At 38.7% G+C, this 27,012-nt stretch overlaps 2 protein-coding genes across 15 annotated transcripts in view; one reads left to right on the forward strand and one right to left on the reverse strand.

The window, feature by feature from the left end:
• The first annotated feature begins 2,371 nt into the window (after window positions 1-2,371).
• LOC139457066 (ras-related protein Rap1-like) lies at window positions 2,372-2,998 on the forward strand. The gene has a single exon (XM_071238508.1). The coding sequence runs from the start codon at window positions 2,372-2,374 to the stop codon at window positions 2,996-2,998; it is 627 nt and encodes a 208-aa protein (XP_071094609.1).
• An 11,715-nt stretch (window positions 2,999-14,713) lies between these two features.
• Window positions 14,714-27,012, reverse strand: part of LOC139458196 (rho guanine nucleotide exchange factor 11-like) — a 121,702-nt gene continuing 109,403 nt past the window's right edge. For 12 of the 14 annotated variants that reach the window (XM_071239539.1, XM_071239536.1, XM_071239538.1 and 9 more), the window contains 5 exons: window positions 23,141-23,250; window positions 22,631-22,796; window positions 19,566-19,669; window positions 18,707-18,908; window positions 14,714-18,130 (listed from right to left, as the gene is read on the reverse strand). In XM_071239539.1, coding sequence (XP_071095640.1) covers window positions 17,484-18,130; window positions 18,707-18,908; window positions 19,566-19,669; window positions 22,631-22,796; window positions 23,141-23,250 — 1,229 coding nt within the window. In that variant the 3' untranslated portion in view covers window positions 14,714-17,483. Of the gene's footprint in view, window positions 18,131-18,706; window positions 18,909-19,565; window positions 19,670-22,630; window positions 22,797-23,140; window positions 23,251-27,012 lie in introns of those variants that run through there. The other 2 variants (XM_071239541.1, XM_071239544.1) reach the window with 2 other exon arrangements.

The following is a 27,012-nucleotide window of genomic DNA, read 5'->3' on the forward strand; positions in this document are numbered from 1 at the left end:
TTACGCCGCTTTTAGCAATATTCCCGCAATATCACGGTGGGGGACACCAGAAATGGGCTTCAGACATTGTACCCATGTCGGGAATCAAACCCAGGTCTTCGGGCGAAGCGAACGCTTTAACCACTAGGCTACCCTACCGCCCCTTGCTTGAAGTCTTCCTGATCATATTCCATTACGTTAGAAAAACAGTAAGATGTCCAACAGAACGACAACTTGAAACTTTAGGCCTATTTGGGCAAAATGTTTTAATTTCGGGAAACTGCCCCAAGCTGCAAATGTCTATAAGCACACATATTGAAACTGATTTCGCTAGCTTCCTCGCTAAATTGTTTCTCAATTTATCTCTACAAGGTTACCTTCTCGACCCAGTTAGAGGCTAAATTTCGGTATCTTAGGCTATCATTTTGATAACGATAACAATCATCCAAGTAATTTCTCAATATCCTAAATTTTCAATTCTGATTTGATCGGCGATTATCAATCGCAGTGTTTATTAGTAAACACTGAAAGTTTGTTTCTTGTTTATGTTTTGACGCTGTCCTCGTTGATAGAAAAGTTCATTGCTGTTTCCCTGCCTGTTGTTGATTTAACCTGACCCAAGACAAGGGCTTACAAGTTAAAAAAGTGTACATAGATCCTACCGCGTCCACAGGTACAGACTGGCCACAGGCACATAACTTCGTGATATGCATGAATCCGGTGTAAAATAGACTCAATAATGAAAACATATATCAAAACATGTCCTTTATGCGAGAGACATAAAAAGACAGACGCTGTATATTGACTGCAATTCAAACTTCACAGTGACTCATACTATTGATAATCAAGCATGGAATCGATGTGAACTGTCGGTATTTTTCATCTTGTCATCGATATGACCATGCATCTGTAGTTCCATCAACTCTTTCACCGCTACATTGGGATGTTATACGCCAGCGATGGTCCTCAGTTTTCTATTACATGGAATCAGAGGTCCTATATTAACATATAACTCGGTTCATATAGTCGTGTCCTATCTAATTGCTTGTGTAAGTATTCCATCCATGCCATGTGAAACCATACAGGGCATAATTTATATTTGTATCCGGATGAATATTGACAGAAAAATACAATTCATGTAAATGAGGATGTCATATATAATGTAACACCCATTACTTGTGTCTGAATGGCTACTAATGCATCATGCATATAATAGAGGATGGCCACTTAGTAACCAACACACATTACAATTTTGATGAAAAAGAAAATTCAACGGGAACTTCCACGAGATATGGAAGTATAACACAAAAATGTGTGGCCTGCACTTATTAAGTTGGTTCACATACGTTGGCAAAAGACTGTGCTTGTAAAGTATCCATTTACCCTTCAACAATCTTCGAATCAAATGTCAGGCATCTGATAACAAGAACAAGCATTTGACCGACTAACGAATGATAGTCGAGATGAAAAGTTTGCTTTGTGAAAAAGATGGTGGACGAAAAACTATGATTTGCCTTTGTCGTATTCATGAAACATGCCTTTTCTAAAACCTGAGACCCGTGAACATCCGGGGTAGAATAGATCTTCAGCAAACCATGCATGCTGTAAAAGGCGACTAACGGGATCGGGTGGTCAGGCTCGCTGACTTGGTTGATGCATGTCATCGATCTCAACAGCGTATATCGATTCTCATGATGTCAATCACTGGATTGTCTGGTCTTGGCTCAATTATTTTACAGACCGCCGTCATATAGCTGGAATATTGCTGAGTGCGGCTTTAAACACCAAACCAACCGACCAACCAACTCTATTAATGAATGATCATTGAGGCAAGTTCTAACCATCCTGGATACCTTAACACTTTATACACATACCGTGTACGATCAACCCTTAAAGAAACTTTGTGTTTGGTCGTTTCAGAAGCATCAGACGGAGTCAGCGGGGAAGAGCAAGAACGAGAACAGGAACCCAATAGCGATGTGGAGCAGGGAACTGCCGGAAGCAAGACTGCACATGACTTGGACCTTGATATGGAAATATCTGAAGACGTGATTCCGCTCAGTGAAGAGTTGAGGTTACCCAGACCTAACACTGTAGAGGCTGTTTCAACAACCGATCCTATTGACGATATATCGATAGAGAGATCCTGTTCCATGTCAACCATCTCCACCTCTGCCATCCGTCTGGAGGACCCTGGGGACACAGACACGGACTCGTTGCAGACTCTGGAAGTCTGAATAAAAGGCTGAATTAAAAAAAAGAAATGCATTACAGTTCAGGTGTCAATATTCACAATACTCAAAGGTGTGATAAATACGTGTAATTGAGGTATAAAGTCTCATAAAACATCTTCGGTTATCACACACACTCTGTGGTCTAGCACTGCGCGAGGATGTTTCAATTTCAATTGCCAAGAGCTGCAGGAGGTGAACACAGTCTGAGAGTGGCGGTCATGGGAGGTGCAGGATGCGGAAAGACGTCGATTCTCAACCAGAACCTTCGACCAATCTTCATGGACATGTATTGTGGAACTATTGGAGAGATCCACAATAGAACACTGGACGTTGAAGGAGAAACAGTTGATCTTGACATCTGGGACACGCCAGGTGGATACTGCTTTGGTGCAGCAAGAAGTAAAGCTATTCAGGATTGCGATGCATTTATGGTGGTGTACGCCATGAATGATCTCGTGTCCTTTGAGAAAGCCCTTAGCCTGCAGGAAGACATCATCGCAACGAGAGGATCAGTTACCATTGTCTTCGCTGGAAGCAAGGCAGATCTCCAATCGAGCCAGTGGTTAGAGCAGCAACATCATTTTGCTGATTTCGTGAGGGAAAAGACTGGCTGCACCCATCATGAGATCTCGGCCAAAACTGGAAGTGGTATCTCTGCAGTGTTTGTGGACATTGTTCAACAACGGAGGAAACAGCAAAAGAAACAAAAGAAATCAAAGGTAGCAAAATGGTTAAAGAACAGGAAACGTGTTCTGTCAGAATATTTAAGGTCCATTATTTCATGATAATGATTTTTTCTGCAGATTTTGTAGATGACACTGTCTTATCTTTGATTGAGGTTAAAACATTCAAGGCATCAGTAAAGCTTTCAAAACGTTTTTTGGTAGACGCATCAGTGACAAATATTATGTCAAATGCCATTTCCTATTTTGACTTGTACCATATGTTCCCGTATTTTTTCTGGTGCTCAACTGACTTGCTTCTCCATGTGTTTGAGACTGGGTTGTACCATCTAATATTTGATAGTGATTCATAAACACATGCTCGTGATATTGTTATAAGGTTAAAAATGCATCTAAAAAACATTAGAAAATGGTAACAAATAAAACCGTTATAGCTGCAATGAGGAGTTGCATTAGATATAGTTTGTGACAGAGAACTTTTAGTTGGAAAGGAATAAAAAGATAAAAGACATTTCACATTTATCACAAGTGTATTCTTGACATTTCACATTTATCATCGGGTTGGTGTCATGTTATCGTCGATTAGTTAATGAAACAAGCAGATAGGTAAGATACTTTTCATCCGGAGTGAGTCACAAAATCAATAGAGAGATGAGCAATCTGGCACGAAGGCTTCTGTATTTATCCGATTACGACACACATGAGTTCATGGTCAGATCGAACTTTTAACGAATCAAAATGAGGTATTGTGACATGCGACAAAGACAGGCCAGTCCCGAACACTATAAAATGATACTTTAACGTTAGGATAGGAGAGCGCGTTTTGCAATTGATCGAGTCGAATCCCGATCGTTCTAAGTTTTCCGCATGTAGTGACGATTGGTCGAAGGTCCTGTGTTGAAAGAGGGGCTGGGAGTATGTAAAACTATAGTCTGGAAGTTAATTTAAGGTACCGACGTTTACTTCAATATCTGAAAAACTATTGGACCTACTCCAGTCAAAGTTGGTATTAAACAGTCATACATAACTGGATATTACATTTACAGACAATCGGTGCATGAATAAAATCCCGATCGTTCTAAGTTTTCCCAATGTAGTGACGAGACAGGCCAGTGTGATCCTGTCCTGTATTGATAGATGGGCTGAAAGTAAGTAAATCTATGTGAGTATAAAGCTGGTGTTGCGTTTATTTATTATGCGAGTATGAATGCTGATAGAGACAACTTGGAGTAAGCGACGTTAGACCAATCACTCCTTGACGGAGCCGAGCCGCTGCGGACAAGACGAGTGGAAAATCATGACGTCATTGACCATGACGACCAGGAACGGCGATACTTTCATATTTTTTTTTTCATTTTATTTTTTTTTATTTTTTGACACGGCGATACTTTCAGTAACGGTAGCAGGGTCGCACTTGACGCCCGAAAGCAGTTACGACAATATAGTCGATATTATACAACTGAGTCTGCTTTCAGCAGAGATTTCTCATGAACATGGAAAAGGTTTTGTCGCTTTTGTTATACATATTGTCTGGCAGTTCTATTTGATCTTGTAAACATGCCCTGTCAGAATGTTTAAGATCCATTAATTCATCATGATAATAAATCTATTGCTACAGTTTATACATTTTGGCATTTCATTGGCAGATTATGTGATTGATAATGTCTTATACATGCTGTGTTACAACCCTTAATGTAAAAATTATCTTAATGTAAATAAACTTTTAAAAAATGATAAAAGTATATTTGGTTTAAGTAGAGCTATATTATGTGTGTTTACATATATCCAGCTGGAGAGATCGACCTGGTGTGACAACACAGATAGACAAAATTGGGTAGAGATTTTGCTGTATTTATTATTGAGTGCACTGAAAGAGGACCCAGCTGTTTCTATCATTGTGGTTGGATTTGTTTGTTTATTTGTTTGTTGTTTAACACCGCACTCAATATTATTCCAGCTATATGACGGCGGTCTGTAAATAATCAAATCTGGACAACCCAGTGGTCGACATCATGAACATCGATCCACGCATCAGTGCGACGCGGGACTATGTGGAGAACGATGTTATTCACCATGTTGAAAGTAATATTTACTTTGTAGAGATTTTTTACACAGTTTGAGATGGAAAGATATTCATGTGATAAATTACTAAATAGCTTTGGCAAAACTCTTTTCGAAATGCGTTCAAATTTGAACATACTTATTGTAAATAGAAGATTTGGAACTGACTATCAAATCGGTGACTGTACATTTATTGGGCATTTAATGAGTGAGAGAGTGAGTTGGGATTAACTCCGCTTTTAACAGTATTACAGTTATTTCACGGCGTGTCAGCTTAATGTGGGAGGAAAGCCCGAAGTGATGCAGGTCTCAGACGTTTACCACTTCGGTGAAAACCACGAGCACGGGTATGGTGCTGACAAACCTACGTAGCAACATTATCGGGGCGAACCGGGATTCGAACCTTCGATCATAGGTTTCTGGCGTGCCAAGGGACGCAACTCTGCACAGCGAATCGCGGCGCCTTAGACGACTGGGCCACCCGTGCCCCCTATTGGACATTTTGGGTGTAGTGTGATAGATTATTGTTGAGCATCGAGTGATATGTTCCCCGATGATGATGAATGTCTCTGTAAAAAAACATGGACGGTGCCATTATTTAATTGCGTTCAGAAGATAACTCGTACCTTTTTAAGTATAACAAAGTTTGTAAGAATACAGATAGCTGTGTGGAATGAAGAAGGGCCAGTTTGCACAATGTAAAAGGAGTGACCTAGAAAATGCAGCAGCGGAAGACTCTAAACGTTTCTGGGACATCATAAAGGGTGTGTCTGGACGACCGCAACGACCCAACCCTATAGATATACAAGACTGAGGGGACTATTTCTCGTCGCTGAATTCTGAACCAATGGGTATTCAGGATAATCTTAGTGAGGTGGAGGACATAGTGACATGTCGGGGTTATGTGCAAGAACTGACAGTTGACATATTAGAATCCCCTTAATGAAATCTATGGAAGCTATTGTATTAAATGGGTAAAATGTTAAATCCATGTACAGTAATGTAAAGACTTACAACAGAGTATCTGGTATATTTGTTGCTTCTTGGATGTGAGGCAAGGGTGTATGCTTTGTCACTTTTTGTTTCAGTTTTGTTTAATAAACAAATTAGTTACTGGCATGGAACAAAATTGTCGTTTTTGTGTTAAGTTACATTCGGACTTTATTTATATTTGTTTACTTCTACTTGCGGAAGACCTTATTGTGTTTGGCAATACTGTCAACAACAATTTTAGCAATAGATTACTGAGGTCGAATGCTTAAAATATATTGCAATTCAGGCAAGAAGGCGTTCATGGTCTGTTACTTAGTATACATTCCTTGAAACCATACTCGCCTCACTTTTACTTCAAATGTTTAGATACAAACAAGATAACACCAATACTATTATACGGGGCTGAATTTTGGGGTTCAGTGACATAGGACCGAGTCTGGGAGATGTTCTATTCAGTCGCTCACTGTTTCGATATGTGTCAATATAGGCTGTCTCTTTATAATATGCAGGAATCTCGTTTATCCCAAAAATGTTACAATATGCATTGTCACCCTTGCAAAAACAAGCAAAAGTGTCAAAATTAGCCAAAGCGCGACATTACGACAACGCGACATTTTGGCCATTTGTCGCATTGTCGCAATGTCGCATTTTAAGATTTCCGAAAGGCTTATGTGACGTATTGCCATCCGTCTTTGTACGGCGTGCGTCATCTGTCATGCGAAAACTATTCAAAATACGATTTATATCTAATATATATATCGAAAGATAGCATTTACAGCTCACCTGGTGCGAAGTTCTGTAGTGAGCTAATGTCAGCTCCCACAGAAGATGGAATGGTCGGTCTCTAATGCCCCCATTTCACTACGACTACGAATATCCCGAATCACCCCGAATAGGACATTTTTCATGTTCGTAGATAAATCTCAATCATTTCTTGAAGTTCTTAAATGAATGTTATTTGATTCCCAAACATTTCGCACAGTTCGCGGGAGTTCGTCGAATCGGCGAGAAAGGTTTTGTTTGTCCAAAACTTTCGTGGAAGGGTCCCCGAATTGCAATCTTCTGGCGGTATCGTAAGCCATTCGTAATTAATTCTTATGGTCCGTAACAGCTTCATAATCGATTCTTTTGCATTCTTTGCTATTCTTAGCGATTCGTGGCTCCCAAAATGTCTTGTCCCCAACCCGAAAACATCCCGAAACAGCCACGAATGTCCCGAGTCAACTATGAATCATGTAAGAATTAAGTAAGAACAACATTCGGCATATTCGTAACTTAGTCGGTGGTGATTCTTACAATTCGTGCATGGTCCGTACATGAAGCATGTAATTCGTACATGTTTCTTAACCCATTCCTGGTATTCCCTTATATTTTTCAACCTGATTAGCCACGAAAGTTTGCATTATTGGAAAATGGAAAAAGTGGAAAAATGGTTTTATAAATCTATGGAAATGCAAGCAACTTCACATTATAAATACCTGGGCATTATATTTTCTTCCAGGTTAATCTGGTCTAAAGCTTGTGAGACTATTTCATTACAAGCTAGAAAGTCATGTTTTCCGTTATTTCAACTTATGAAAACTTATCCAGATATATCTTTGAAGACAATTGTTGCTTTGTTTGATTCAAAAATTGCACCCATTCTATATTATGGCAGTGAAATTTGGGGATATACATACAGAGGATCTATAGAAAGAGTACAAAGTTTATATTTTAAAAGATTTTTGAAACTGGGAAAACAAGCGTCTTCAAGTGCCGTTTTGGGCGAAGTTGGCCGTTATAACCTATGTATAAATTATTTTAGCAGGTGTCTAAAATATTGGTGTAGACTTATTCGTATGAATCCGAAGCGTTACCCCTATGCCTGTTATAAAATGTTACAGTCACACGATGCGATTGGGGCTTTGAACTGGGTTTCACATGTCAGGATGTTGTTATTTCAAACAGGTTTTGGTTATGTCTGGATTGCTCAGGATTGTGGAAACACGAAGGGTTTCATAACTATGTTTAAACAGAGATGTGTAGATATGGAGATACAGAAATGGTTTCAAAAGATTACCAGCTCACATTTCCTGTCACATTATAATTCATACAAGTCATTACTAGCGCCAGAGATGTATATCACATCGGGTGTTTTAGATAAAGACTTGATCTGTGTATTAGCTAAGTTCCGCACTCTTTCGCATAGTTTGAAAATACAAAAACTGCGTTATAGTAAAAATAATGCGAAAACAAATGTTGATCAGCTGATGCTATACTGTGACCAGTGCGATGAATTAGTTGTAGAGGACGAGTACCATTTTGTACTACTCTGTTCATACTATAAGCAAAGTAGAAACACATTTATTCCACAGTATTACCATAAACATCCTTCTCGTCAAAAATTAATTGAACTAATGTCCTCTACAACACATTCAACAATCAAAGGTCTTGCTTTGTACCTAAAGAGAAATTTGAAAAACACAAGAAACAAACAAACATAATTATGTAGTATGTATTACGTCACATATTATGGAAACATTGTAAATCAACTGTGTGAGATCCACAAATAAGTTAGATATAAATGTATTGTACTCTGGGCCACGAGGCCTCCAATACTGAAATAAAGAATCTTGAATCTTGTATTATTGGCCGAATCATCACGAATTTCGAAAGTTTCCGATTCTGGTTGATTCGGGATATTCGTGGTCGTAGTGAAAGGGGGACATAACTGACATGAAATACTCTACAGGCCTTAGTCTAATGTTCTTTTTCGCTATTTTCAATCAACAATGGTGTTACTACAGGATATGCTAAACTGCTATAGAAAAGGTATAGAATTCATATCCGAAAAATATAGACTTTAAGTGGCTATATTTGACTCGGCATGGTACTTGGGAAACCTACGAGTTTTTTTAACCAAAAATCATTGCATTGGAATTCCTTTCGTTTGTAATAGCATATAATTCTGGTGTATGCTTAACTGTCATATCCGTAATACGGCAACAAAATGGCCATTATTTTACGCCTTAAACTCTGTTAATGGTTCATTCTAACAACCCAACATCATCTACAACTTGGTCTGATCTGCTTGGGCAGACTTCTCCTTTCCGTCGTTACGGTATTAGGATAGTGACGAGGTTACCTTGCAGAGTGTCGAAACATAACCTTGGTGAAACAGTAAGTTTGATAAATAACGGTTAAAGGGGTAAGGGGTCATAAACTCTTTTATGAAGCCTGAATATAACAACCAGGTGGTCATTGTAGAAAGGGAATCTAAAAATGATTGTCATTTGCACATCTAGACAAAGTAACGAGCAATTAAATCTGCGAAGTTTCATGAAAGTTCGATAAGTATTATTTCATAGTGATAACCCTTAATGTAAAAAAATAACATCTATCACTTCAACCCTTAATGTAATTTGTTTTACATTAAGAGTATTTTTTACATTAAGAGTTGTAACAAGGGTGAACCCGCAACCCTTAATGTAAAATATTTTTACAACAAGAGTAATTTTTACATTAAGGGTTGTAACAAGAATTAACACGTAAGCCTTAATGTAAGTTTTTTTACATTAAAAGTAATTTTTACATTAAGAGTTGTAGCAATGCTGTCTGTCAGCTTCATCTGATCACGGAGGCATGTATGGCCCAGTTGTCTTAAGTGTCAGTTTCATATGATCACGGAGGCATGTATGGCCCAGTTGTCTTAAGTGTCATCTTCATCTGATCACGGAGGCATGTATGGCCCGGTTGTCTTAAGTGTCATCTTCATCTGATCACGGAGGCATGTATGGCCCGGTTGTCTTAAGTGTCAGCTTCATCTGATCACGGAGGCATGTATGGCCCAGTTGTCTTCAGTGTCAGTTTCATCTGATCACGGAGGCATGTATGGCCCAGTTGTCTTAAGTGTCATCTTCATCTGATCACGGAGGCATGTATGGCCCAGTTGTCTTAAGTGTCAGTTTCATCTGATCACGGAGGCATGTATGGCCCAGTTGTCTTAAGTGTCAGCTTCATCTGATCACGGAGGCATGTATGGCCCAGTTGTCTTAAGTGTCATCTTCATATGATCACGGAGGCATGTATGGCCCAGTTGTCTCAAGTGTCAGCTTCATCTGATCACGGAGGCATGTATGGCCCAGTTGTCTTAAGTGTCATCTTCATCTGATCACGGAGGCATGTATGGCCCAGTTGTCTTAAGTGTCATCTTCATCTTATCACGGAGGCATGTATGGCCCAGTTGTCTTAAGTGTCAGCTTCGCCCTGATTAAGATTTTTGTTGACCAATGGAACATCGACTAGAAAGCAGTAACTTTAAGGAATCGGGTTTAACGAAGATATTATAGAGGAACACATATACACACGTCAGAAAGGACGAACATGGGTCCATCGTTACTGACACCAGGATGTTATTTTTCAAACGCACAGATCTTCGACAGCTTTTCAGTAAATCACTGAATTAAAATTATTGCTAAATGTTCTTGTCTTGACACTGTTTGACCCAGATTTAATGTCAGCTTATAAAATCAGATCAGCTTGTTTTGACCACCCAGCCACTGCTCTGACTTTGTCCTATTCTAAGTCTGTCATGCATGCCATGAAAAATAGATTTCTCTTCTACAAACATGATGTGTGTGGAAATTCAATGTGTATGCTTCATACGTGTATACAATGTTCTAGCTTTCCAAAAGCCTCACTTAAGCTTCCCTTCCCCGGGTTAAAGCAAGGAAAACACAATTTTGCTGGAAAATAATGTATTTTACAATGATACTATAACACATATAGTACATGTGACTGTAGAATATAAATGCTTAATTGATTCAAGAATAAGCTAGATTATCGTCATTTTACCGAGCTCGCTTCCTGTTTGACACAATGAGGTGACGCTTTGTAACGGGCGGTGCTTAGAGCTCCACTTGAAGTTGTCTCCTTGTACACGGATTCTACAATCGCACCGATGTTATCGTAACTCCCCTCATCCATGTTACGTCATGTGTCAAGAGAGCAGGGCATTCAGACACGTGACTTGACATCAATGCATTATGATACGCAGTTTTATCAGTGTGGTTTTTGTTGTTTGTTTTTTTATTAATATTTATTACTCCCACATTGTAGAGTAATACAATATTCCGTCAATACATATTTCGGATTGCATAGAATGACACAATACACTCTTAATAATTTAAAGGTTTGGAAACACACATTGTCACATTTCAAACTAAAAAGTTTGCAAAACACTTTCAGCCTCAAACATTGCATGTATCTACAAAGAGCCAAGATCAAATGTTGACAATAAAATTGACCATTCTTTGTTAAAGTTAGCTTTGTCATCCTTTTTTATAGCAATAAATTTCTCGATTGAAAACGTTTTTAAGTAGTTTTAAAAGTATATCTATGTTTGGTTTGATTCCTTTGATTCAAATACACGAATATGCCTTTTCCCAATAAAGGTATGTGATATGATTAAGGTATTAGAGTAGTTAGAACCAAACCAAATAAAATACTTTGTCAATTTATCTTTTTGTGAAAGATAATTATTAAGTTTGAGATCATTGTTTTAGTTGAATAACATTTCCAAAAGACATGGCTGATGTCCTTATTGACAGCATTACAAAAGCTACATAGTGACTGTTGTCAGATTCATTGTTAATAGTTCCTTCTTTGTGTACATAATTCCACGAGTAATCTTTATTGAAAATCTAAATGTTTTACTTCCTTCAGTTTACATCTATAAACAATAAATATGTTTTTCCAATTAAACTCAGAGTAAAAAATTGATTGCCATTTATCACAAACTTTAAGATTATATTCATTTGATATTAATTTATCATAAAAATTCTAGCGCCTTTGACAGGCTTCATCAGATCACTTAAGCAACTGTTTATATATACAAATTCTGTAAAAATTATTTGTCTACTTAATTGTTGTTTTCCATGAGCCTAGTATATTGAAAACTAAATATCTATAGTCTAATTTTGTACCTTTAATCGGGTATTTTAGTTTCAGTTCTTCAAATAACATGAATCCGTTTTCATTGCATATATCTTTAATTGAGTACAACCTACCCATTACATGATAAACTCCATTGTTACCCAATTGCTTTATGTATAATGTCGCTTGTTTGAAGTTGTGATTAAGCCATAATGGTTGGGACAAAATTTCTTCTATATTATCCACATTAATAATATTATTTCTCCAAAAAGCTTTCAATACATTTTTTCGGTATGGGTTTTTAACATTAGCACCCAAAGAGAGCATATCTTTAATTGGGATATTACAAGAGTTACCATATGTTGTTTTTTACAATATGTCGGAGACAGGTGTCGATTTAGCTGCTGGCCCGTGACTAGTAAAAATTACGAAGGGCTTGATGAAACACAAAGTAGATGGCCCGTCTGGCGCGTCAAAATGTCACCTCTTCTCTGTGTATGTTTCATTTTAATTGAACACTGCTCATGAATATTTTAATTTCGATGAGAAAATATTTTATAGGGGGAATGAGTTAGTGAGAATGGTGAACTCAGAGATCACCTCGGTAGAATGACACAACCCGGTGGACATTTTGTAATGTTCTGTAGAACAACATCTTTATTTGTTCGTAAAATTACCACGAAATGAGGCAGATAGAAGCAATTTTCTGAGTCCCCTGGGTAACTCAGTCGTGGCCTTCAACATTTAGTTTTGGGCAAGTTAGTTTGGATAAGGGCTACTAACTTTTTAAAGCAGCAAGCCCTGCTGTCTCCATACAATTTCTTTTGTTAAATCTACCCCCGCAGAGAGTAGATAGTTTTAGTGCGTCAATAAAGGCTCTAATGTTAGTCATGCGTAATCCACCTTCCTCATATTTTCTTGTCAAAGTGGTCCATTTGATTTTGTCTTTTTTATTGTTCCAGATAAAATTGTAAAATAAAAGTCCTCAGGAGGGTTTGGTAGTGTCGAAAATATGTGAACTATGTGAAAATGTGAAAGTTTTGATAGATGTCCATTTTATAGTATCATCATCATTATTTTACATTTTACAAACATCGTTCAGTTTGTGAACATTAATCGTGAAAAAAATGACAGCTCAACTGACATATTTCTTCCGTGTACAGGTAAATCACCCTTCTGAATAATCTCCGAATCTGATTTTCATACAAATGAAACCTTTATTTGATCATAACGAGCTTAATTATTTCACACACTATTATTTTCATAAATGAAATGCATTGCTGAAAATCTTGTAACCAACTAATTTCTGAATTAACTATTTGCTGAACACGTTTTTTACTTCATTTGTCCACCAGTAATGGTAATTGTCAATGTCATTTAAAAAATCAAATTTATACATTTTTTCTTGTTGTGGGATCATGCTCAAAGTTCAAGGATATCATTAAACATGAAGCATACTGACAGTGATCACTACTCTCCACCATTCAAAGGATCTGATCTATTTAGATACATTATCCAATCTGTATCATGTAAGACTTTTACCATGAACTACTTGGTGTATAATGCATTGAAGTCATGCATAATTCAGGGAGCTACTCTCTATCTACAGATCAGATACAATGTCATTAAGTTATTGTCGATTACATTGTTCAAGGGAGAGAGTGTGTCTTAACGCCAATTTTATGTCTAATATTAAGACAGGGTATATGAGTGTGGAATGTGTAAAGAGACAATGTGAGACTACTTTTACAAACAACAAACCTATTGTCCCCGAGTTTTTTCAATACATCAGCTTAGTCATCAGTTTTGCAAAAGGCTTTTTCTTGATTGTTTAGCGTCAAAGTCTGCAATATTCCAGCTTAATGACAGCGGTCTGTAAATAATCGACCAGACAACCTTGTGATTGATATCATGAGCATTGATCCTTGCAATAGGGATACAAATGCATGCATTAACCAAGTCAGCGAACCTGAACACCCAATCTCATTAGTCATGTATCGTGCACTGAGTGCAGGTATAATTTCATGGTCGAAGCATTTTGAAAGTCAAAGTTCAAACAAAACTTAACTAACAACATATCTGGAATGTTAAGATAAAGTAAACCAAATATGATTTTATAAAAAATTGTTTAAACAAAATATTTAATGCATATATAGTTTTTTTTAACTGAGGGACGGCGACATTGTGTGTAGCCCAAAGATCCTGGACAACACTTGCAGTGTGTGGCCTAGCATAGTGGTTAAAGCATTCACTCGAGCTGAAATCCTGGAAATCGATTGCCAACATGAGTACATTGTCTGAAGCTCATTTCTGGAGTCAACTGCCATGGTATTGCTAGAATATTGCTAAAAGCGGCGTAAAACCATACTCCCTTACATAACACAACTGGTTCCTTACAGAAGATAGATTCCCTGCTCACAGAGATGTTTCCTTTATATGATTTTATTAATCTAGTATTTCTCCCTGAAAAAAAACCAGTTAACTATTATATGCCAAACAGAATTGGCCAAGGCTACTGCATGGGTGCTAGTCTTATTTTCATTAAATAATGCTAACCAATAGTTAGTGAATAGTGCCTTCTAACATCTGAACATTTCTAAACCATTATAGCTTTCCTCTGGCCAAGATTGTGCAGATATCAAGTTAAAATAATGACATAATTTTGCATGAAGTGAAGTACTTCTATTTTAAATAACTTGTTTCTGAGTATGGCATAGACAATATTCAGTATTCCTCTACCTAAGTATCTTGCATGCTGTGTCCATGGCTCAATAAAAGATATTCACAATGAAGTCATATTGGTTCCTCCTCCTTGGAGATTTTCGTCCAAACAAGACATAACTCACTGACTATATTTGAAATATGCAGTTTATTCCACTTGTGACTTTGTATCTGCTCTGCAGCCTTGTTCGGGATGAAGTGAACAGAAAAGAAGGTGTATTTGGCCAGTATGCAAGGGGTCATCTGTTGAGTACATCCACGTGTGTCCTGGTCTGGTCTCTTCATCACAGAGAATATGTCTTCAATACTGAAAGTACTCGGATTGCTCATGGACAAAAGAACATGGCCTACTCGTCTACAATTGGGACCCGGGTACCTGTTGATCCTTCAATACATGTCTATCTGATGTGGTTCAAGAAGGGGATGACTTGTGTACTAACCTAATCCTACCCATGCAAGAGAACAGAATATCCTGTGAAGAAGCAGTACAGCCAAACTGGTTACTTTGGCTCCATTTGAAGAAAGGAACATGTTTTTCTGAGGATTACATTCTTGAAGCATATGTAGTGCTCTTGGATTAAAATGTGTTTACTCATGAAACATATATCCTTTTCCACATCATATATTTATGACAGAAATCCTATGTTCGGGATTGATTTGTGTGTGTACGACATTGTGTCAGCAAAACTTTACCAGAACATACTACAATGATGTCCTAAAATCTCACAAAAGTGTTTAAATAATGATCAACATAGAACCCATCTTGCATACTGGCTGCTACACAACATTCTATACCATCCCAGAGATAAATAACCCTTGTACACAGAGAAATGTCATACAACATTTCTTCCGAGAAACTCAACATCAGTCAGGAAAGTATCAAGGCATTTATGCACAGTTAACATAATTTCTTAACAAAATTGTTATTTTTCTAGATGAGAATCAAATAGTAGTATGCATTATTATTTGGAGATTGAGTTAATCAAGCATCTCAATCACTAAGGCGATTTTCATGTTTTGGTGACAAAATTCAAGGAAAACACCACTTACTGCAAAAAGAAAAATATGCTATCAACTTCTCACATAAGCAAGTGAATTTCTGGATTGAGACAACACATTGAAACAATCCTGCCTGACTTACAACATATACCTGATCTGTTTATACTGTCCAACATGATACAGTGGAATTTCAACATCCACGATTACTGAGGGTATGAGTATCACTTGTTAAAATGACAGGAATTTGGAGAAATGATTTTTGTGTGAACTAAACATCAATCTCATGTTAATAAAAGAAAATAAGTGAAAATAAATGAAAAGGAAGTACGAATCAATATGTGATTGCAAACACACCATCTTTAAGTATAATAACATCTTCGAAGTTATTTGAGTTTAATCAGCTACATCTAGACTTACTCCCTACATGATGACCACATTGCACGGGAGCAGAATCTATAATGACAACCAAGGAACAAAACGCTAATGTTAGGTCAGTAATAACTCCCGGCAGTTCCATAGGAGAGTTGACCAAATCAACATAATGACGTGTCCTGTGCAGGGAAACAAGTTAGGTTCCTGAGGCTACATGTAAGTGATGGTTTAGTAGGCTGCGAGAATAGATGGGTACAGAGTGATGAATATGAGAGTTGTATAAATACACGTACATGGTCACATTGCATAAGTAGGCATCACCAGACACTGGTGCTCATTTGCACATTTGCATTATCACTTCAGTCGATTCCACACAATACAGGATTCTCCCAGCGTCTCCTTGTGTTATAAAAATAAAGACAGTATGCAAATTTCACTGCACTAAACAGAAATCAAATCGGTAACATTATCGTCAAATGTGCTTATGGAGCATCAGTGTCTGCTGTAAGGAGAGAGGCACCCTTGTTTCTGTACCAAGGTGCACTCTGTAAGCATAGGTTGTATTTTGATATTGGTAAATTCATATAAAATCTCCTTCATTTCTTAATGCAAACACGGCAGATCACTGAGGCCTGTTGGTATGGTGGTACATGGAGGAGCTGTCAGCTTCACCGATAATAATAATTATAATAATAATAACTATAATAATAATAATAATGTTAGTCTATAAACAATACACATATTGAACAGGTTGTCCAGCTATACAAATCATTTCCCTTGTTGGACAGGATCATTGATACACATATTTACATATTAACACTTTTGTACAATGCTACATAACACACAGAGAGCACTTTCCCTTTAAAAAAAAGTTCACAATTTGATCAAGCATGGCTCCAAATCTACAGCTTTTTCTCCATCAGAAGACATGATGTGTCTCAATATGGAGAAGGGTCCATCAGGGCAGCTAAGGCAGAGCATTAAGTTCAAGGTTGTCAACAATCAAGGGAGACTACTCACTTACTTTTTGGTGAGAGTTATCTCCCTTGATAGAATGGGTCGCAAGGCCTAGTTATGCTACTATGATGACCATATACACACAAGTGACAACTGTATGAAAACACTCTTGCATTCAAAAACTAAGCACAGAATACTAAAACTTGCACAAAAAGCTTGATATCTAAAATGTATAATTTACATTATTCCAGTGAATATCTTACATGAATATCACAATTTGGCACAAAAAAATAATGTCTTTTGATCAAGGTATACGTATATACTCGGTATGTGTAGGACTTGATTAAAAACTACCAGTGCTTTCCCTTCATTTGTCATATGATTCTAGAGCATACCATCCATTATCTGAAATCTTGATTACTTATATCAACAAATAGGTAAATCTACTCTGCCTTCGCTGCCTTCAGAGATGATGAACCACATGGAGGCTATTCTCAATCTTGGAAGCTTAAGTGTTGAGTAAGGCGAACCTCAATGAATGTGTGTAGAACCTCAGTAATGCTTTAGTGTACTAGATTTCAATAGGATCTACTGCTGACTCTTTTGAAGACACGGTCATATCACTTTTCTCATTATCTGTTGATGTCTTGGTCTGTTCCCCAGCCATCAACTCTTCAGCAGATATTCCTCCTGGTAACACAACACCATCAAATTTCTGAACTGAGTCTGTGTCCGTCTCACCCAAGTCCCCGAGGTTGGGGATAGATGTGGGTGTGGATTCAGAGTCAGAGTCATTAGCACCTTCGTCAAGGTCGGTAGTCTGAGTGGAACTCATCATTTCCTGGGATATCACCGACTCTATCTCTGCCTTGTCGGCAAATTGTCCTGTTGCCGAGACAACCTCATTCTTAGAGTTTTCTACACTGACTGTTTTAAGCGTTTCCCCTTCAGAGTTATTGTTAGAGCTGGCCAGCCTCTCTTCATTGAGTGGCGGCAAGTCATCAGGTATCTCCATATAGTCATGATCATCACTGTCACTGTCGGTGGCAGTGTTTGCCAAGACAGGTGTTCTACTTGTGACCTTCTCACCATTCAAGGAGGAGGACAAGGGGGGCTTCTTGACAGCAGGCGTCTTCTTCACCACCTCATCCTCCTGGCGGGTCAGACCCACAGCACTCATCATCTCCTGGGCTTGTTCTCGCAGACTGTTTGCTACATCTGAAAACAAACACACGAACACACAGATACATGAGTAAGGAATGAACTAACAGTCCATGTGTCTATACTAAACAGCAAAGAAAGATTATACAAATAATAAAGGTTATCCAGAAATCTGATGAAAAAACAGTTCAAAGTTTTATATCTAATTTCAAGGCTGAAGATGTGGTTATGCTATGTATGTGATGCAGGATGTAATAATCATTATTTGTGAACACATAGAAGTATTGATGTGCGAGTTATATTGGTAGACCACAACATCATTTGGTTGGTTTGTTGTTTAACGCCGCACTCAGCAATATTCCAGCTATATGACGGCGGTCTGTAAATAATCGAGTCTGGACCAGACAATCCAGTGATTGATATCATGAGCATCGATCCACGCAATTGGGATCGATGACATGCATCAACCAAGCCAGCGAGCCTGACCACCCGATCCCGTTAGTCGCCTTTTACGACAAGTATAGTCACCTTTTACCACAACATCATAAAACATCATGCTGAAATTAAGAATTACTAAGTAATACAATCATGGCTGAGATCACTGAAGGGATCTCTCTATTGCAGTCTTCTTACCATTAACGGAGGGCACCTGGGCAGCTCCCTCTTCCTCAGTGGCCGAGGAGCCGGCAGACACGATGCTAGACGGACGAGAGTGGGGCAAGCTGCCTCCCATGACTGCCATCTGGATTTGCCTCAGGGAGGAGAGTTTCTCCTGGGCCTGGCGCAGTTCATCTCGTAAACCCTCCTTCTCCTCTTCCTGATTATTCACAGAAGCCTAGAACCACCAAACAATAAACCTGAAGAAGTCTGTTCATGCAGTTTGTCCAAGAGGATTATTTAAAGCCAATTCCAGTTACAAACTATTAAACCTATTTAAGTTTTGAAGAGGCTCAATGTCTTGTACCTACCTAAAGACAAGTTTTTAAGTAAAAAATGACAATAAAATATTCTTCAGTCAAATGGCTGAAACAAAATACACAGGTATGATGCTTTACAAACACCGCTATAGCACACAACTTTCAAAGCTCCAACCACCACCTTCTGCTCCGAGAAGCGCTTGTCTGATGGTCACACAATCCTACAATTATCTTACAGTGCTTTGAACAGATTAACTTGACTACAGCTAGGTTCATGTTTCTGTGCATGGTAATTAAACGTAGGAGATCGAATACCGTACTCAGCATTATTACAGCTATGTCAGTGTGGTCTGATGTGTAACAGCACCTTGATCAGTCAAACCTTCAGATGATAGGAACAATCCGTGCCATGAAGGCATGACGACACCATTGGCCCGTAACACCTGAGAGTTGGTTTTCGCTGTGGACATCATGACCACCCAATCCCCATGTAGGCCACCTCTTGCAATAAGTAGGAGGCACTGAGGATCTATTCGTCTCTGGAATGCTGTTGGGGGTTCTAAGTGCATACGTACTAGTAACTTGGTGAGAATTTGATTCATCCTTATTGCCATATCCCTTAGTTGTTCCATAGGAATCGGAATTGTAACCTTCGGCTGTTCTGCTCGTGCTGCCCCTGCTGTATTTAAACACACAGTATATGTCAGTACACAATGTATAACACAGCCTTCACAGGCACCTGTCATGTCCATGTTGCGGCAGTCTTAAAGGGGGACACTAGTGTCAAAGTAGGCAGCATGCCTGTAACAACGGCCTTATCACAACAGGTATTTATCAAGACAATTTCAATCTGGAAGTTGTCCCCCTTTAATGTTAGTCTATATCTACAGCCACATGGTCCAAATATCAAGCAGTTTCATTGACTAAAATGCCCTATACTAACTGAAACAATCAACCAGTCAATCCTAACCAACAGATTGCAAACGGCTGAAAGGGATATTTTTTGTTCAACTGAGTTGCGTTCAAGATGACGTCGTGCTGTTGTGAACAGAAATGCCTGAAATATTGTAAAATGCCAACTAATGAAAAAGCCATTTTGACATTTTTTTTCTTGGATTCATCCTGATGGAGGACTTTCGCATGTAGTATCCAAAAAACAGATTTTCCTGTACTAGATTGTTTTGACACAGAAACAACAAACGTGATTATTTTCCAAATTATTACCACTGTATGTTTTCATTCGATCAATTTGTCAAAAGCCAAAAAAGATATTAGTTTACTTCCTTGATGTATACAGAACATACCAACATAAATATCACATTGTTACTTCGTCCTTGGCAACCACCACATTCTGACCAAGCAGAATTAATATGGAATCAAAGTATTTGGCATGCACGTTTGGTCCTCCAACCTTGCAGTTGTCGTCATGAACACTCCCCAAGATGAGCTAAGCATGTCAGTGACACATGCAGGTCATATTGTTAATAGGACCATTGCTGATCAACAGCAACAAACATGGCAGTTCAACAAGTCACATGTTAAGGATTTCAAACTCGCACGTCCTCAATCTGTTGATTGAAATTGAAACATGAACAGTTTTACATGACATGGAACGTAATGACATTTGTTTTAAGGGAAGGACACAATTTGGAACCTACGTTACCGTGGTTACAGTTATGGGTTCTTAAACTGGTTAAGTCCATGACTGAAGCATGGATACAAGATGCAGCTTATCCTGGCCCTTTCTGTGAGGGAGCTGTCTGCAAGGCCAACTTTCTACTTTTGTAATTAACACGACACAGACTTTAATATTAAAAGTTACATTTCTGAAAATGTTTTCAGTTTTCAAAACTAGAAAAATTATTTGGCTGAAAATGGTTTTCTGTGGGAGGATTTATTTGAGTATATTTCAGATGTTTTCACTGGAAAAATAACAAAAATGAAATAGTTAAAGGTATATGTTTGATTATAAAATACAGTGAAGCACATGCACCTGCTCCCTCAACCAGTGGGCTCTTAAAGCTAAGATAAAGATTCTGATGTGAGTTGACCAAGCTACATGGCCCCAACCTTTATTATGATGAATGATGATTACACATGCACAATGTTAAACGATGATACTAACAATGATGAATGGAAGTAGTTGTAGACAAGTTTGAGAGATCGTGGCTCTTGGATTACTCATAACAATAACAGTATTAACATAATCATCAGTAAAACATTGAAGAAAGAAATGACAGGATTGTAGAGTAAGCTGTATTAAATTTTGCGAGCATTTGTCATGAAGCTAGTGTCAGTGATTTTGTCAGATAAGTGCACTGAAATTAAGCTTGTGTAAAATACTGCATCTGCAAATGATGCCAACAGAAAAATATACTGTGAATTATACTTTTACCATGAGAATAAATATCAATAAAAAAAATAAACAAATAGCATGGAAATGATGGTGAGAAAAAGTACTGAAATGAAATACCAAACCCAGTAAATCAAATAAGTGAAACTATGAATCAAACTTGTCTAAGAAGGAAACCAATAAGGGCTGCGTGCATTAGTGAATGCAGCCAGCCGTCTTCCCCACGTACGTTCTACATGAGTGTCAATGAACATTGGACAAGACATAACTGTAACACTGTAATGTAGGTTCAAGCTCATCTAGCCCGTTCCCAGAACAAACACATGGCTTATTTAACATTGGATGTGAAACACATTGAAACTGTACAGCATAAGAAGTATGTCCCCTTGTAGCTAGCATCTGTTCATAATGACAGAACTTAGTAACCTAATATGGCTGTGTTTGGTACTGCAGCTGAACAAAACCTGTTACAAACAGCGGCTGGATTGCTTGGGAGCTTGAGAGGCATGAGAAGCAAGTGAACAAAGGTTGTGCAGGGTTGTGTCCCTTTGCAACAAGGATCTGCTGATTGTGAGTATGATCCTCCCTACCATGGACATAAACTGTGGCATTAGCTCCATATCATTCCCTCACATCTGACTGTGTTTACAGTACACTAATCTCTCACCCACATTAGCTTTTCTTCCTATCTTCTACAGGAAGATGAAGGAGAAGAAGGAAGTAGAGGAAACTGAAGAAGGAGGTGAGTACAACCACCTCAAAAACCTCAGTTTCCCAATGAAGTAAGTATCATACAAAACAAACCAGTCATTCTAACACACCCTTTGAGTTTGCATATTATTAACATTACAGATCTTCATATCATCTAAAGACCAATATGTATTTTTGAATATAACACTGATAACAATGCCCAAAAAAGTCATTGCAGTTCTTTTGTCAGTGCCAGACATTTCTAGAAAATATGAAAGGTAGTTAACAGAAACAAATATCTATGCAGAATGTAACTATCTTTATCAGAAATAATGTTCAGTTCTCATGTTGAACATGCTTTTGTTCAGCTGCAAAAGAACCCAAAGAAAAAAAGAAACATTCTACACTATTAAAGAGCTAACAAAGCCCCTACACTGGATAATAATGACTAAACATCATTTCCTAGTTACTGCATTCTTATTTCCTTCATCTTTACATTACATATATGAACGTCAATCATTTCTCTTTGTGGTTTCGAAGGGGACATACCAGCTTATACCTGACAAGACAATCATGGAGAATGTTAGACCAACATACAATGAGGTGTTTGTGGAGTGGATGATGGGGATGCCATTGGGGCCTGGTTACTGTTTGGGTTTATCACAAGTTGCGTCAGCTGAGAATTTATTTCCTGTGCGGCTTTTATCAGAAAAAGGCTGCTGCTCTCGTTGTCGTCATGGTTACCGCCCGTCACTGTGTCAACCTGATAAGCACAAACATCCGTGGTCGAGTCACACCAGCACTTGTGCTTCCAACTTCAATATCATAGTCTTCACAGGAGATCGTTTATTACATTAGTTGATGGATTTAAATAGAATTTCCTTCCCTTTCTCTTATTTAAAAAAAACCAAAAACTTTTAAAGAGATATGACTGGACAAAAAATAGAAAATCATGTTGAAAGTTTAACTAGAGGAAAAGATATGAAATGGAAACAATAATTCCATACACCAATGACAAAATTGAACCATAACCCCTTCCCTCTATTGAATGTATTTGGAAAAATTTCAAAATTGTGAACCAAACATTTGATCACCACGGCAACTAACCTCGGCAGTGCCCCGAGTCTCATCAATAGGCAAGCCCTGAATTTCTGCCAATATTTTTTCCCGTTCTTCCAATGAAGCCTCCAAAGATTCGTCATTTCTTCGAAGTTTTTCTGTTTGGTATGGAGTAGGTAGCACATAAATGGAGAGCATGCAAATCATCAAGGTCAAAGGTGACGCAAAGGGCAACATTAGGTCAGTGTATTAGTGTGGCGGCAGAAGGCAGTTGTTGGCAATAGCAAACAAAGTGTGTATGTTTCCATGGTGATAACATTGTTTTAAAAATATCAACACAAATTATTCATGAAGATTGGCCTGTACTTTCAGTTTCTACCATATGACATTCCATGGCCAGGATAATATCAACAGCTTCACAACTACATCTGGACTTAAGCGGCGGCGGCGGCGGCATCTACGGCTAATGATGATCCATCTAACATGGAAAGCAAAGCAACACCGCATGTTAATGTTGTTACACTAGAACGAGTTCAGAGACTCTTAAATGCCAGCATCACTATTCTATGGTTTTCCACCACCAGTTAAACTTAAAGGTAAAAATGGTTTTAACAGACACATTCTACAAGAAAACCCGACTAGAACATGTTGGCATGAATATTTTTATAATAAGAAAATGTACCACATTTTTCTTAATTCCTGAAATTTAAGAAACATTAATTACAGAACAAAGGTGCCTCCAAATTTATCCCATAACACTGTCAGTTTGTATTCTCTGCAGATACAATAGAAATAATGGTCAAAATACTTTACTCTGTTGAACTGCACCAAGGATCCATTTACAAGTCATACCTACATTACTTCAACGCTGACTTAGGATGGTCAGAGTGCTTAGATCACTCTGCGGACTGGCCTCAAATAACTCACACACTGGATGAATTAGCACCTCTACTAAGACAACGTAAACATCTTTACTTCCACATAGACCTAGAAAAGCACGAAGACAACATGGTAGATAGGGACTAAAGACCAAAATAATCTTAATGATATGACTTGCTAGTCATAACTCTGTGAATAACTCTTCAAAGATGAGCACTGGTGATGACTGAGGTGTTTATCTGGGTCTGACAGTGACAATTCTTGTATGGAATGACGTCCCTACTTACAAAACTGAAGAATAATATAACTGATCATAGGGTTTACCCAGGCTCCCAATGCCTCAAGGGACCTTGATGAAATGGTTCAGAAAAGCCAAGTGCAATTACAATTGACAAGTCGTTTCGAAAGAGTTCTCAAAATACACAGGTGTTTGGATTGAGGGATTATTTTAAAATTAACTGTTAATTCTAAAAATTTAACCAGTTTTCAAACTAAACCCACGATGTCAGCTGCTGTCAGAGTACGTGACCTGCACTGGGCAAGATGGGAGACAGCCTGACATTGTGAGCCTGGGCAAACCCTGCTGATCGGTCCAGTAGATGACGACATGCATAGTGCTGTACAACAGCCTGCTGGATACAAGGTCAACTCAAAGTAACAGTGCCAATACAATCATATAAAAGAAAATAAAGGAATAGCTATCATCAGCTAAAAATAACTGTGATAATTACTATACACATCTGTCGGTTCACTGTACAGAACATGCTCCTTATTTCAAAATGTAACTACTTCTTTCAGAATAAACATTTGGTAAAAGATTGTTCATAATTACTAGCTTCCTAATTTTATGCTTCTGCCATTTGGAAATACTGCTCTTGAGAAAATAAACATTATCTAAAAGCTCCTAAACAGCAAAACTCTGCCTCTTAATTCAAGACTGACAGGTTTCCATTATAAAAGTAATAGAAAATCTGTAATCTGAATCTAAATCTGTGATCGCTGAGCATTAGTAACTAAGTGTTCTATACATAATACTGAATGTCCTCTATTACTCACAGTTGTCCTGCATAATGATTGCTTCACTATATGAATGTCCCACATTAGTAGTGCGGCCGTAACTGAATGTCCCACATTATTGGTGCGGGCCTACCTAAATGTCCCACATTAGTAGTGGGGCCCAAACTGAATGTCCTGCACTATTGGTGCAGCCCTACCTGAATGTCCCACATTATTGGTGCAGCCCTATCTGAATGTCCCACATTATTGGTGAGGCCCTATCTGAATGTCCCACATTATTGGTGCAGCCCTACCTGAATGTCCAACATTATTGGTGCGGCCCCACTTGAATGTCCTACATTTTTGGTGTGGCCCTATCTGAATGTCCCACATTATTGGTGCAGCCCTATCTGAATGTCCCACATTGTTGGTGCAGCCCTATCTGAATGTCCCACATTATTGGTGCGGCCCCACTTGAATGTCCTACATTTTTGGTGTGGCCCTATCTGAATGTCCCACATTATTGGTGCAGCCCTATCTGAATGTCCCACATTTTTGGTGTGGCCCTATCTGAATGTCCCACATTATTGGTGCAGCCCTATCTGAATGTCCCACATTGTTGGTGCAGCCCTATCTGAATGTCCCACATTATTGGTGCGGCCCCACTTGAATGTCCTACATTTTTGGTGTGGCCCTATCTGAATGTCCCACATTATTGGTGCAGCCCTATCTGAATGTCCTGCATTATTGGTGTGGCCCTATCTGAATGTCCTGCATTATTGGTGTGAGCCAACTTGAATGTCCTACATTATTGGTGTGGCCCTACCTAAATGTCCTGCACTATTGGTGCGGCCCTACCTGAATGTCCTGCATTATTGGTGCAGCCCTATCTGAATGTCCCACATTATTGGTGTGGCCCTATCTGAATGTCCCACATTATTGGTGCAGCCCCACTTGAATGTCCTGCATTATTGGTGTGACCCCACTTGAATGTCCCACGTTATTGGTGAGGCCCTACCTGAATGTCCCACATTATTGGTGCAGCCCTATCTGAATGTCCTGCATTATTGGTGTGGCCCTATCTGAATGTCCTGCATTATTGGTGTGAGCCAACTTGAATGTCCTACATTATTGGTGTGGCCCTACCTAAATGTCCTGCACTATTGGTGCGGCCCTACCTGAATGTCCTGCATTATTGGTGCAGCCCCACTTGAATGTCCTGCATTATTGGTGTGACCCCACTTGAATGTCCCACATTATTGGTGTGGCCCTATCTGAAATGTCCCACATTATTGGTGCAGCCCCACTTGAATGTCCTGCATTATTGGTGTGACCCCACTTGAATGTCCCACATTATTGGTGAGGCCCTACCTGAATGTCCCACATTATTGGTGCAGCCCTATCTGAATGTCCTGCATTATTGGTGTGGCCCTATCTGAATGTCCTGCATTATTGGTGTGAGCCAACTTGAATGTCCTACATTATTGGTGTGGCCCTACCTAAATGTCCTGCACTATTGGTGCGGCCCTACCTGAATGTCCTGCATTATTGGTGCAGCCCTATCTGAATGTCCCACATTATTGGTGTGGCCCTATCTGAATGTCCCACATTATTGGTGCAGCCCCACTTGAATGTCCTGCATTATTGGTGTGACCCCACTTGAATGTGCCACATTATTGGTGTGGCCCTATCTGAAATGTCCCACATTATTGGAGCAGCCCTACCTGAATGTCCTGCATTAGAGGTGCGGCCCAACTTGAATGTCCTACATTATTGGTGTGACCCCACTTGAGTGTCCTACATTATTGGTGTGGCCCTATCTGAAATGTCCCACATTATTGGAGCGGCCCTACCTGAATGTCCTGCATTATTGGTGCAGGTGTATCTGAATGTCCAGCATTATTAGTGCGCCCATACCTGAATATCCTACATAAATGGTAAAGGCGTATCTGAATGTCCTGCATTATTGGTTTAAGTCCTGTACTATTGGTGCAGCCCAATATGAGGGATAATATATACAGGATGGAAGAAGGGAAATAACATCA

The sequence above is a fragment of the Haliotis cracherodii genome, unplaced genomic scaffold (assembly GCF_022045235.1).
Source record: "Haliotis cracherodii isolate W230 unplaced genomic scaffold, xgHalCrac1.p SCAF_12, whole genome shotgun sequence".
In the NCBI taxonomy this organism is placed as follows: Eukaryota; Metazoa; Mollusca; class Gastropoda; order Lepetellida; family Haliotidae; genus Haliotis; species Haliotis cracherodii.